This window comes from Corythoichthys intestinalis, chromosome 17 (assembly GCF_030265065.1).
Source record: "Corythoichthys intestinalis isolate RoL2023-P3 chromosome 17, ASM3026506v1, whole genome shotgun sequence".
NCBI classification, from domain to species: domain Eukaryota; kingdom Metazoa; phylum Chordata; class Actinopteri; order Syngnathiformes; family Syngnathidae; genus Corythoichthys; species Corythoichthys intestinalis.
The window spans coordinates 6,409,169-6,422,866 of NC_080411.1; the positions used below are offsets into that span (position 1 = coordinate 6,409,169).

General features: G+C 38.2%; 1 protein-coding gene across 1 annotated transcript in view; it reads right to left on the reverse strand.

Moving 5' to 3' along the window:
* Positions 1–13,267, reverse strand: part of scai (suppressor of cancer cell invasion) — a 35,135-nt gene extending 21,868 nt beyond the window's left edge. The window contains exons 1-7 of the mRNA XM_057819819.1: positions 13,123–13,267; positions 9,161–9,285; positions 7,306–7,401; positions 4,857–4,943; positions 3,332–3,430; positions 3,033–3,129; positions 1,610–1,708 (exon numbers count right to left, since the gene is read on the reverse strand). Coding sequence (XP_057675802.1) covers positions 1,610–1,708; positions 3,033–3,129; positions 3,332–3,430; positions 4,857–4,943; positions 7,306–7,401; positions 9,161–9,267 — 585 coding nt within the window. The 5' untranslated portion in view covers positions 9,268–9,285; positions 13,123–13,267. The remainder of the gene's footprint in view (positions 1–1,609; positions 1,709–3,032; positions 3,130–3,331; positions 3,431–4,856; positions 4,944–7,305; positions 7,402–9,160; positions 9,286–13,122) is intronic.
* Positions 13,268–13,698: the final 431 nt, after the last annotated feature.

The following is a 13,698-nucleotide window of genomic DNA, read 5'->3' on the forward strand; positions in this document are numbered from 1 at the left end:
AACGATACGGTTCGATACAGAGTAAAAACGATATGATAGTAAACATTTGTTGTGTGTGTTCATACAGTATTTTAAAGTGCATGTGACACGAAAAAGCATGTTTATTTCATAATACACGCGGTATTTTATGCTCCTGAATGATATGGACCGCTTGGATGTGTGTGGAAGCGATCGCTATATTTATTTAGTTTTTTGAATCCCGCACCATGAAAATGAGTGACTTCCGGCTTCGGTTTTGCATTGAGGAGGAGGGCGCTGTGACGTGTACGTTAGAAGGTGTCCTCTTCACTATACAGCGTACTGTTGTGTATGAGGACGAAGGATTCAGCTGATTTTGCGGATTAATACGTTTATTTTTCGCATCACGCCAGCCAAAAGGCTGCAGAAAAATCATTCTGTATGAGGGAAAGGCGTATGCGCCTTTTTGGAGCTTCAAAAGGTTCCCATTCACCGCGGACATTGCCCAAAACAAGCCCGACTACTGTGGGACCATTGGACTTACGAGGAAGTGAGTAAACATCCTGTTTAGTGTTATGTCAAATATTAATACAGCTATTACAAAGTAAACACTACAAACTTTCTTTAAATAAAGGACTACTTACGTTTGATCACTGATGTAAAAAGCTCTCCTTGTGCACATTAGCTGCACGTTAGCTGCACAACAACTGCAGCCACCCTCCTCCGGGGAACGAGCTGTAAATTGCTCTCTGCCGGCCGGTTTGTCGATCCGCGAAGACAATCGACAACCCAGTCGTCATGTCAAATAATCCGGGCTAGTTATGTGTGATTTTCCGCTTCGGAGACTTTGAAACATCACTCAGTTCGGGTTAGCATGTCGGCTAGCTGTCACGCCTTTTAGTTTGTTTACATTCTCCGAAGCCGGGGAAGGGAAATACATATGTCCGATTTAGGTGTCATAAAATATCGTTCAGGAGGTGCGACAGTAAAGGTGAAGTCGATAGTTTTGACCATTATGGAGTCATTTTGCCATGTCGTCCTGAATAAATGCATTTTTATTATTTCATATTCCATTTAGCACAAGACTGTTATTTGTCATGACCATGCCATTTATTTAGCAATTGGGGAAAATACTTGGATAAAAAGAATATCCTGTAAAAATATTGCAGTAGAGAGACTGAAACAATGACATTTTGCGTCTCTCTTCGTCGCGTTTTCGTCATTCTGAATAATTCCCCCTCAATGGGCTGAATAGTAAAACCGATGAGCCCGCTGACGCCATCCACCACGCTAAAGCCCTATAATGGTAGGCGTGGCTAACCAGCAGATTAAAAGACTATTTTCTCGTCATCTGCGCTTTGCTAAATTGTTGTATATAGTCAAATCATCTCAAAATATGATTCTAATTCACATAATAATGCCATTTAAGACTTTTTTCTCCTGTCGTATGCTCTTTAAACAAAGAATCTGGAAGGGTTGCGTTAAAAAAAAAAAAAAAAACGAAAATATGCTTATAATTCTTTAGCCATTGATATTATTCAAAACATGGTTGGCCAACCTTACTTCACATTTGGTCTTTAAGAACCGCATATTTAGTCGTCATTAATCAAGGAACGTTCCAGTGTCCAATTTCATTTCGGTTGATTGTTACCTCAACAAAAGATGCCACCTCCTGAAGTACCAGGTTCCATTCCAACTGATCCTCAGTGTTGAATCGTTGTGTATAATCTTCAATCTCTTCAGATAACTCCTGGATGTTTTGTTAAAAAAAAGAGGAGGAGGCAAAAAACACATTAAAAAGGAATTAAATCATGATATCTGTTACTACTAGACAAAACACCATACTCTGATTGAGTTGCAGGCCTGACAGTGAATAACAAAATCCTGCAACTCATTAACACCTGTTTTAAAGCAACACTAGGTAACTTTTCAACCTTTATAAAATATTTTAATAACATTTGTGATAATATGTCGACTGACAACCAGTTGAATGACACCTCTTTTATATCTTGAGGGGGTCTGTATCGCTTTCACCGGCACTAATTAACTTTGAGGAGGGTGGCAGGAACCCTGCCACACACACAAAAAAAATAAATAAAAAATACAAATGTGCTAATTGCTTTATGGTATACATCACTTCCGCCTTTCCCCATTCATTATAAAGACCGAAGTCGGTGCGAATGCTTTCGTGCGAATTCTGCAAATATGGAAGAGCAACAAAAGAGACAAAAAGTTTTGTCGGATGAGGGAAAAAAGGCAGGCTACCAGGATATACAGAATAAACATTGGCCCGGCTTTCACCCGCGCGTCAGCGCTGACAAGTTCGGGTGGGGTGGGGGGGTTTAGCCACACTAAGCCACACGGTTGCTAACCGTCATATGCTATTGTTTAGCCAAAACTGTATTCATTACCTTATTACTATTCATCCTTCACACACCCGCTGGAAACACAAATGTTGTTTAATCCATCTGCAGGCAACCGGGATATTGATTTTTGATTGATTGATGATTTTACAACACTGTGCAGGTGTGCGCTGGTCCTCACGGGAAACGCAGTCTTCCTTATAGCAAAACACAACCGCTTTTGTCCACCGGCGGCGCTAAAATTGACCAAAACTGAAAAGTTACCAAGTGTTGCTTTAACTCCTTAATCAGTTTAATCGTTGAATAATTAGAAAATAAATGTTAATTAAAATTACCTGATAAAAATTATACATAACTTTTGAATTATATTCCAACGAATAATTGAAATACAAAAAAACCTAATGAAACAGGCTTTTACATTTTTTTTAAGTTCCGTATTTTCAGAAAAAAAAAAAATCTATGCATTTAAGAAGAAAAATCAGTATTATTGGAACGTCTTCAAGGCAAAACATTACCGCTTTTGTCCACTGGCGTCGCCAAAATCGACCAAAACTGAAAAGTTACCAAGTGTTGCTTTAAGTGCAATGAAAAATAATTTGAGTTAGGGAAAAATAGAATAATAATTTAGTCATTAATCCGTAGAACAATTACTACTTACTTCTTCTATGAAGTACAAACAATCTGGCATATACATATTTTTTAATTTCATACCTTCACCAAAATCTTGACCAGGTCCATCTTGTTCAGCAGTAAACAGACAACGATATATCGGGCATAATATCGAAGCTTCTTCACAACTAATTCTGGCCTGAAAGAAGAGATGACAAGAGGTTAGGCATGAATTTCAACTAGTGTATGCCACTATTTTTTGTGTGATTTAGAAATCACATTTTTAAAAAACTGCATTATGATAACATAGTTGGTGCAATGGTAAAGTTACAAGTTTACCTTGGGTAAAAAAAGAGGAATACTAAGATACAAAACTGCCATCTGATCTATTTTGAACAAACCTGTCCTCTCTATTGACTTGGTAGTAGTAGGACCTCTGCCGAATGGCTGAGTAGAAAGAAAACGCCTCATTCAGGTAGCTTGTTTCTGATGTACGGAGGCTGTCAAATTTAGGAAAAATACAAAGGTGAGAACTAATAAAAAACATTCAATTTTTATGATTTTATCTTGATGCATCAACATCAAGGCTTTGTAGCAAATGTGAATATGCTGAATCAATCCATACCGAGTAGTAAAGGCTAGATATCAAGCAAGTTTGGGTTCCAATTTGAATATGATTTTATCAGTTGTTTTGTACCAATTTTGCATAATCCCAACTAATTTCTGAACAATCGGGCCAAGGCTAACAGGGTTGCCAGATCGAAAAGAATGAAAAAACAATTTAAAGGGAACCTCGGACTTAGACTTGTAGGTACTAATAAACCACATATTAGAAACACATACAGTATTTTATTGCCATTGTTTTAAAATTCTATAATATTTAGTACATGTTTTGACCTACAAAAGTAGCCGAATATTAACTCATTGTTTCAGTGTCCCAAAAACGTATTTATACGTCTTTTACGGGGGTTTTTTTTTCCCAAAAGAGACATCTCTAGGTTCTGATGCAACTTCGCTCCAAACCACAATGCTCAAAATCCATTTTAAAGCAATAAAACTGGCCACTGGAGGGCAGTAGCGCATTTGGTTAGAACTCATTTCAGACCATGAAAGGAAGTGAATGAAGAGAAATAGTCAGGAAACGGAATTTGGAAGAAGTAAGAAGCGTGAGGAAAATGTGGAGAACGATGTCAAACACAAGGCAAATGACACTGGGGGAGTGTTTTGGGAAGAAAACGACGCAATCGCCAAAGAAAGATTTTAAAAAATCTATCTTGATGAGACAGGCGGTGATGAGGGAAAAGTTTACCCTGTCTGCCAAGACAGCCGCGGCCACAACAGCGTCACCTTTCAGTTCAATAGTTTAGTTATGTGTAAATAAATTCTTAATTTGCTATGAACAGCTCAATTTGTGTTGTTGTCTATGTTATTTTGTCGAAGAAAAACATTATTCAGATGTTTAGGATGTCACAAAAGCAAAAAAATAGCTGTGTTAAAGTCAAAGTTCTGTTTGAAATGGATGCTTTTACAAAAAGCTCAATTTCTTTGTTTTTTTCATCAGAAATTGGAAAATTGCTCAAACTAAGCTATTTTCTAATGCCGGTTTCTAAAGAATTGAAAAATATATGTAGTAACTTTTTTTTCCTGCTGAAAGAAAAGAGTCTAAACTTTTTTTGGGGGTGGGTTCCATGTTTATATATCAATAGAACAGAATTTTCTGTGGGCCTTGCAAAATCAGTCAAAATCAGTAAAACGGCCGGGAGCGAAAGGGGTTGCTCCGGTGAAAATGGCTGGAAGTGAATCAGTTAAATTTGGTCTGCCCAGCGTCTTTGAAGCGGGAACCTGCCCAATCTGGCAACACTTATAGCCAATACTCATATTATGAAGCCCTGCAACTGAAGGAAAAAATATACTTATATGACTTACTAATAGTGGTAATAAAGCTGCCCAATTTTGGATGCAACTTCCCCAATCTGCCATCTCTTCAAGCCATAGCGACTATCCAGAACCTGCCTGTCAAAAAAACACATCAACATTATTTAAAAGCAACAAAATTCAAATTCGTGTTCAATCTTTGATTCAATGTCTATAAAACGGTAAATAACAGTACCATACCAACAGTGCAGTTCATTAAATGTACAACTCGCAAGCAGTCTACTTGTCTAGAGCACTCAGCTGTTTCTCAACAACACCAAGGGCCAGTGACTGTTTTTTGTTTGGTTAAATAATACCTCACAAAGACTGAAGAGCTGCCGTTCCAAGTTTCTGATGATCATGTTAGAGATTTTGCAGTAGTAAAATTTCTCTTGTAGATGAATAAAGTTTATACTAACAATCTTTTCTTATTCACTGTGTACCTCTGAGGGAAATATTCTTTTATAGCAACTTAAAGCAACACTTTATAGTGTAACTTTATAGTTTTGGCCAATTTTAGGGACGCCGGTGGACAAAAGCAGTAGTGTTTTGCCTTAAAATGCCTTTGACAGCAAAAAAAAATGTTTATTTCATATTTCAAGTGGTATTTTATGCTCCTGAATGAAATTGACCACTTGGATGTGTGTGGAAGCGATCGATTTATATATTCAATTTTTTTTAATCCCGTGCCATGAAAATGAGTGACTTTCTGGATTGAGGAGGAATGCGAATGTCACGTCACCCGGGTGAGCATCTGACAATACAGCATTGCTTTATAGCATGCAGATGGACTGCGGATTCAGCTGATTTTGTGGATTAATTCGTTTATTTTTCGCATCACGCCAGCCAAAAGTGCTGCAGGGTTTTGTTGCTGCACCAGGAAGAGGCATGTGAGCCTTTTTGGGTTTCCAAAAGTTCCCGTTCACCGCGGAAATTGGCCAAAACAAGTCCAACAACTGTGGGACCATTGGACTTACGAGGAAGAGAGTAAACCACGTGTCTTGTATTATGTTAAATACTGAGATCATAGCGCACGTTTTAGTAAGGAGGTGGCTTGCATTTTGTCGCTGAAAATGCTCCTTGTCCATGGAGAAGGCCACTCAGCCGACGACCGGCAGCTTGTCACACAAGCACCTCGGTCCTCTTCGCGTGCCCGTCGAGAGAGCACTATACTCGTCTTATGCTCGTGCAGCCCCCCCCGCCGCCGCGCGCTCATCTGTGATTCTCCATATCATGACCAGAAATAGACCACTATCATCGGGTTGGGCTCGGGAAGCTATGCGCTTCTCTGACTTCGGCCGGTTAGTCCGGCGGTCTTTTACCAGCTTCTTCCGCGGCAACAAGCATTCCTGCCCGGAGTAGGGGAATAACAAACTGTAACTTGCTCGCCGTTGGGGCATTGTCGATTGGTAAAGACAATCGACAACCCCGCTGCCGTGTGACATAATCCGGGCTAGTTTTATGTTATTTTGCGTCTTCGAAAGCGAAAAAGATTGGAACAGCCGCTCTGCTGCTTCCCCGGCAACGAGCACTCCTGCCCGCAGCAGGGGAACGACGACCTGTGACATGCTCGCCACCGGGGGGTTGCCTATCGGTGAAGACAATCGACAACCCTGCCGCCGCTCGGTTTGGGTTAGCATGTCGGCTAGCTGTCACACGCCTCCTGTTTTGTCTACGCTCTCTGAAGCTTAGGCAGAGAAATGACAAAAGCTGGACTAACTCCGGTGGCATAAAATATCGTTCAGGAGGTGCAAGAAGCCGACAGCTTTGACCATTATGCAGTAATTTTGCCCTGTTGTACTGAATAAATGCATTTTTAATATTTCATATTCCATTTAGCACAAGACTGTTATTTGTCATGACCATACCATTTATGTAGCAATTGGGGAAAAACACTTATATAAAAAGAATATACTATAAAAATATTGGAGTAGAGAGATCGAAACAATGACATTTTGCTGCTTTTATTTGTCGCATTTTCCTCGTTCTGAATCTTCCCCCTCAATGGGCTGGATTCTAAATCAGATGAAATCGTGACCCTGCCGACATTGTCCTCCAGCTGAGGACGTTAGAGCGTTATAATGACAGGTGGGGCTAAATGTCAGATTAAAAGACTAATTTATCATCTACACTTTGCCAAATTGTTGTATATAGTCAAATCATCACAAAATAAAATTCTAATTCACATAATAATGCTATTTAAGATTTTTTTATGCTGTCACATGCACTTTAAGCAAGACCAGCGCACACCCGCACAGTGTTGTAAAATCATCAACCAATCAAAAATCAATCAATAGCAATAAGGTAATGAATCCAGTTGCGGCTAAACAATAGCATATGACGGTTAGCAACCGTGTGACTTGGTGTGGTTAAAGTCACAAATCTGTCAGAATGACATTTTTGGAAAAACGTGGAATCAGACATTAAAAAGTGGTTGAAAATAACCAGCTATGAAAATAACCTGTGCTGCTGCTGAAATTTCCACAGCTTGGTGTAGACGTCAAAAGTCCGCCCAAAGTAGGACTGCCACTGCTTGTGTCCATACTGAGGAAGGTCTCTGCAGGTAAATAAAAAATGCATATGCAGATGTGGAAAGTAACCACAAGCGGATTCCGGGGGGGGGGGGGGGGGGGGGGTGGTACATGCCCCTCCGGTGGCCGAAAAGTGTCATTGCATGAAATTGACTTTCCTATATATATAAAAGTTGTAAAGCAATAAAACTGCAACAAAAATGAATGAAATGGACAAAAAAAATATTTTTATAATGGGTCAAACTTATTTTTTGAACAGATCATGTGACTAGCAAAAAAAATTAAAAAAAAATAGGGGAGGGCAATTTTATTTTTCAAAAGATTTTTTTCTTTGCTTGAAAATATTTTTTTTTGATTGAAGCAACATTTTTGGCGGGGGGACTGAATAATTCAGACACAAATGTCCCACCCATAATACGGCCCAAACACAAAAAGGATTGCTTCAATCAAAGAAAACTTAATTAAGTGTTCAAATGCAAATTTTTCAATCTCAAATATTTTTTTGCATTCGAAAACATTTTCTATGATTTCAATTTTTATTTTTTGATTGAAGTGATTTTTCTTTTCGAAAATATATATTTTTTTGAAGCAACTTATTTTCTGATTGAATAATAAAGACAAAAATGTGGCACAAACACATATCAACATTACTTCAATAAAAAAAAGTTGCTTTAATCAAAAAAAAAAAAAAAAAAAAAATTAAATCAAGGAAAAACAGCTGTCACATGCATTTTTGGGAGTTTCAAATTTATATTTGCATTCAAACACTTTTTGGGGGGGGATTGAAGTGATTTTTTTCAAGATATGTTTTCCGATACCTACAGTGCCCTCCATAATTATTGGCACCCCTGAAAAAGATGTGTTTTTTACCTTTTAATTTTTTTTTAAATTCAAATAATATGGGACCTTAATGGGAAAAAAAGAGAAAAATCCAACCTTCAATACAAGTGCATTCATTCAGTGGGAAAAAAATCCCACATAAAGAAAAAATTATTTGACATCAAATAATGTGTGTCACACCATGTTATTCACACCAGGCGTGTTAATCCTTTGTACAACCCTCTTTTGCCAACAAAACACGGTCTGGGGACTGAAATGGCCATGGGAGGAGCTTGATTTTGTGTCTAGTGAACCATTTCTGTGTAGATTTGGCCATATGTTTAGGGTCATTGTCTTGCTGAAAGACCCAAAGACGACCCATCTTCAGCTTTCGGGTAGAGGGCAACAGATTTTGATTTAAAATGTCCTGGTATTTCAAAGCATTCATGATGCCATGCACCCTAACAAGGTTCCCAGGGCCTTTGGAAACAGCCCCACAGCATCACTGACCCACCCCCATACTTCACAGTGGGTATGAGGTGCTTTTCAGCATGCGCATCTTTTGTGGCATGCCAGACCCACTTAGAGTGTTTGTTGCCAAAAAGCTCAATCTTGGTCTCATCTGACCAAAGACCAAATGGTGTATTTTTGTGTGTGATTTTTTTCTTTATGTGGGATGTTTTCCCCACTGAATGAATGCACTTGTATTGAAGGTTGGATTTTTGTCTTTTTTTTCCCATTAAGGTCCCATATTATTTGAATTAAAAAGAAAAAATATTAGAAGCTAAAAAACACATCTTTTTCAGGGGTGCCAATAATTATGGAGGACACTGTATATCATTAAAAAATGAATGGATCTCTAAATCATAGGCCAAAGAGTATATAGGACTGGAGAAGAGAAGAAGATGGTATGAAAATTCACTCTCAATGGATTTTGTGACAGAAGTGTGAAAAGTAAAGCCTAACCTCAAGCCATTGAAAAGTTGTTTGGATTTGTCCAGGAGATAGCAAAAATCTGTGACTGTCTTCCTTTCACCAAAAGGAATGTCATCTTCAGTCTCAGCTCCAGTCATGACAGCAATCAATTAAACCTAAAACAAAAACAGGGATACAGATTTGAGAAACTGCTTTTCAATGACCCGCATAAGCCCTGTTCTGATCCAAATATTTTGAGTTATAAGCATGATCACGGAACGTATTTAGTTCCCAATACTATACTTGTATCTAGGGCTGCGGCTATCGAATATTTTAGAAGTCGATTAATCGATAGACTAGTTAGTTTGAACAATCGAGTAATCGGATTAGGAACATGAAAAATTAAAATACCTGAGCTGAGCCTCAAACAGTATTTTTTTTTAATGAGAATCTATGTACAACAAAAGAACAATTGGCTAACTTGCACAGAAAAAGTCCGCTAGCTTAGATGCTATGAAACGGTTCAGACACATATTCCCGTAAAAAACGGCTAAATATACCTATACCTATATAATATGGACGCATTAAAAAAACAATAGCTCTAACTATAACTTAGCTTACGTTGGTCTTAACAGGGAACAGTTGGATTCAGCCATGTGAAAAGAGGCAGACCAGAGGGCAGTGTATCCACCCTAATCAATAAAACTACATGCAAACACTTTCAAAATTAACCATTACAACGCCACTTTAAATAAACGAATACTCGAAGCAACAAAATTTAATTTGAATATTTTTTTCTAATCGAATACTCGAGTTAATCGATTAATCGTTGCAGCACTACTCGTATCCCAAGTCCAGAGGTGGGTAGTAACGCGTTTCATTCCATTCCATTTACTCGAGTAACTTTTTGAGAAAAATGTACTTCTAAGAAGTTTTACAAAGCCATACTTTTTACTTTTACTTAAGTAGATTTGTGAAGATAAAAGCTACTCTTACTCCACTACTTTGGGCTACACAAGTCGTTACATGTTTCCTCCTTATTCTCGATATTAGATTTTTTTTTTTTTGCCAGCGATGCCAAGGGTAGCACTAATACGCCAATGAGACGTTGCAACAATAATCACATGACTCCAGTACACCAATCAGACGCAAGCTTGCTGTTCAATGATCACGCAAGCCTGTTCAATCACGTGGTGTCTTTAAGGCTTTGTAAAATATGAAGTATTTGACTTGGAGCGGTGCCCTTAACATGACTCGAAAGCCCGGATTCAAACCTCTCTCCCAGTTTTTATTTGGCGCCAATTGACCACGGAAAACCGGACATATGATCCTTTTAATTTCACAATAATAACTAAGACGGAAATACAGTAGTCACTATTCAAAATACCCAGAAAGCAGACCTCCATGACCATTCCACTGTCGATCTTATATCGTTGAATCAACGTCATTTTTGCACCCTCAATGTTGTTTCAACATTGAAATCCTTACCAAACCTTAATGTCATTTCGATTATTAATAATATTGTTTTCGACCTAAACGCCCATAGTCGTCCATAATTCAATGGATTTTTCAATCATATTTCCCGGTGAATCATAAATCAACTAGTTGTCAACATTAATGCATCAACTATAAAACGATGTTAACCCAACCATCACCTGACATACCATAGAACAACGCTGTTTCAACATCACTTGACGTCAAAAATTTCGATGTCAACCATACTGATGATTTTCATGGAAAATCAACGTTTATTCAATGTCGGGCTGCTATCTGGGTTGGAACTATTTTCTGCACTAGAGGGCACTCATGCTCTTTGGACAAATAATGCTTCTTTTCTGTCTTTTTTTTTCTTGCCAGAATTCAATGTTTTTGTTTTTTTTGTATTTCTTTGGGTAAATGTGGTTATGTAATGGGTTATTGTCATTACAACAACAGTAACAAAAGTTCATATAGCTAAGTTTTTGCTGAGAGAAAAAAAATTCCATTGTTTGGAAAAAAAAAACCAAAACAAACTAAAATAAGCAGTTACCGTATTGGCCTGAATATAAGACGGTGTTTTTTGCATTGAAATAAGACTGAAAAAGAGGGGGTCGTCTTATATTCGTGGTCTAGACATTACTCCCATTCATGACGCTAGATGGCGCCAGATATCATTGAAGCGATGTTCTGTCATGACAGATCTCAGCTACTCTCAAGTTTAACCAGTTTGCATTATTTTATTGCAATGTTTTTCCTTATTCAGATTTGTTTCAAGACTACAGTTAAGACTTCACTTTGATGGTTAATGCAGTTATTGCAATTTTGTTTTTTTTAATCACAATAGATTGGTTTTTGAAATGTAAATAAACCAGAAGCCATTCATTTACGAATGTGATTGCACTTTAGTTTACATATTTAAATGTTCAGATATTAAGATTTGGATGAGGCAAAATAACATGCTTTTTCTCTCAAATATATTGTTATAATCATTTGTTTCGGATGTACTGTAATTATTATTTGTGTAAAAATTAATTTGGTGTTCAAAAAGTCTTTTTTCAAACAAGTCTTGAAAAAGAGGGAGTCGTCTTATAATAAGGGCCGTCTTATATTCGGGCCAATACAGTACCAGGGCCGGCCCAGCCTATACGCAGACTACGCAGCTGAATAGGGCCCCTGACCACCAGGGGGCCCCCAATCTGGCAATTGTTTAATGTGTGTTCTATTTTGTTTACTACAGTTTGCTTTATTTGACTTTTGTGAGTTTTGAGACTTGATTACAAGCCTAAACAAATAAAAGTTCTTCCTTAAATTCTTTCTTTCCTCTTTTAGAAAAAGGTTTGGCGCTATCTACTGTAAGTACTGACAATCATTTGGGGTGATAAGTTTGAAGTATGCAGTGCAACAAAATCTGATTAATATACAAAATATGGACGTATGGGTTGGATTGCATGTATGGGTTTCACAGTACACTGTGACGAAATGGTGGGCAAAAAATATGGGCCCCTTTGCAATATTTTGTTTAGGGCCCCCAAATGGCCTGGGCCCCACAGTGCACATTTTTGTTGACGAATATTTTCCTGGGCTGAATTTTGTTCCACGTAACCATATGTTGTACTTTGGATGATTCAAAGGAGCTATTGAGAAGTATCTCAGTATGGAATTGGAGGTGGAGTGCCGTCATCTTCACAAGATGATGATTTCCCCAAATGTAAAATTCAAGGTAATGCTTGGCAATGTCGTGTACATAGTTAAGAGATCAAGAATCAAGAAAGATGCATATAAGGGTTACAATTTTAATACATTTTTACAAAAATATGGGCCCCTTGGTATTATTTTGCTTAGGGCCCCCAAATGGCCTGGGCCAGCCCTGTACAGTACTCACAATGTTACTCATTACTTGAGTATTCTTTTTATTGGATACTCTTACTTGTAATTTAATACATTTTTGGATGACTACTCTTACTTGAGTGATATTATTTTGAAGTAACGCTACTCTTGAGTACAATTTTTGGCTACTCCACCCACCTCTGCTCGTATCTCAAGTCACCAGTGTACAGTATTGCTAAATATGTCCTTGACTAAAAACCGGAAACACGTCCCGCAGTTCTCATCAATGAAAAATGTCAAATGTAGCTGCTCGATAGTGAAAGAGCGTTTGCAGAGGAATAGCTTCCCGCCACGGGACAATGCGAACACATTAACCTCGTTATGAATTCGGAACAATGAAAATGAACATATAACTCAGCGAGAGTCATACAATGCATGACATTGTCAAGCTAAACAAATACCTTCCAGCAATTCGGTTACAATAAAATCCTCACGTTAACATTTATATCCCGGAAAGTCTACGACTGATATCATACATTACTACTAAAAATGTTTCGTATCATTTACTTCAAACCCAGCCATGGCATCAAATATGAAGGACCAAACACAATGGGCATCGGTTCTAACGACATGAGTTCATTATTGTTACCTTGGCAGTTAATGGGAAATATAACAGTGATTCACTACAAGTCAAAAAAAAAGCACACCTTTCGTTGCATTATGCTGTATGCTTGATAATGGCACCGAATCACAACCAACGGGTCTGGATATGGACACTGGACACTATTCCATCATCGGAGAGGCCACTGAAAGCATCATTTCCTCGACGTTTGACTCGAAACCGGTTGTAAGGCCAGCTACATCCGGGTCAGCTTTTTCAAAGTAAAAGATTTTTCTATGACAACACATTTTCTGTGATGCGCTGCGGTTATGTTATTAATGGCGTACCGCAAGCAACACGTCACTTTTGCTCATCAATATTCATGCCGTTAGCAATTGTGGCTAGGCGGGTCAACCTCTTGTTTGTCCCCAATAGTAAATGAATTGAAATAGTGTACAAACAAGATGTTTACTGAGCTAAACCTACCAATTCTGTCCGAAAATGATGTCCCTGGTGCCAAATTCACTGGTAAAGATGTGGAAGAACATACAAATGTTCAGTTATAGAGATGGCTTAAGTGTCAAGGGCTGAAAAAGACGGGAAAAACAGCCAAGCCGACCATAGCTTTTTTAGTTAGCTTTTTGATCGACACCTTTTTCTTGTGTACATTGCCTTACGCCAC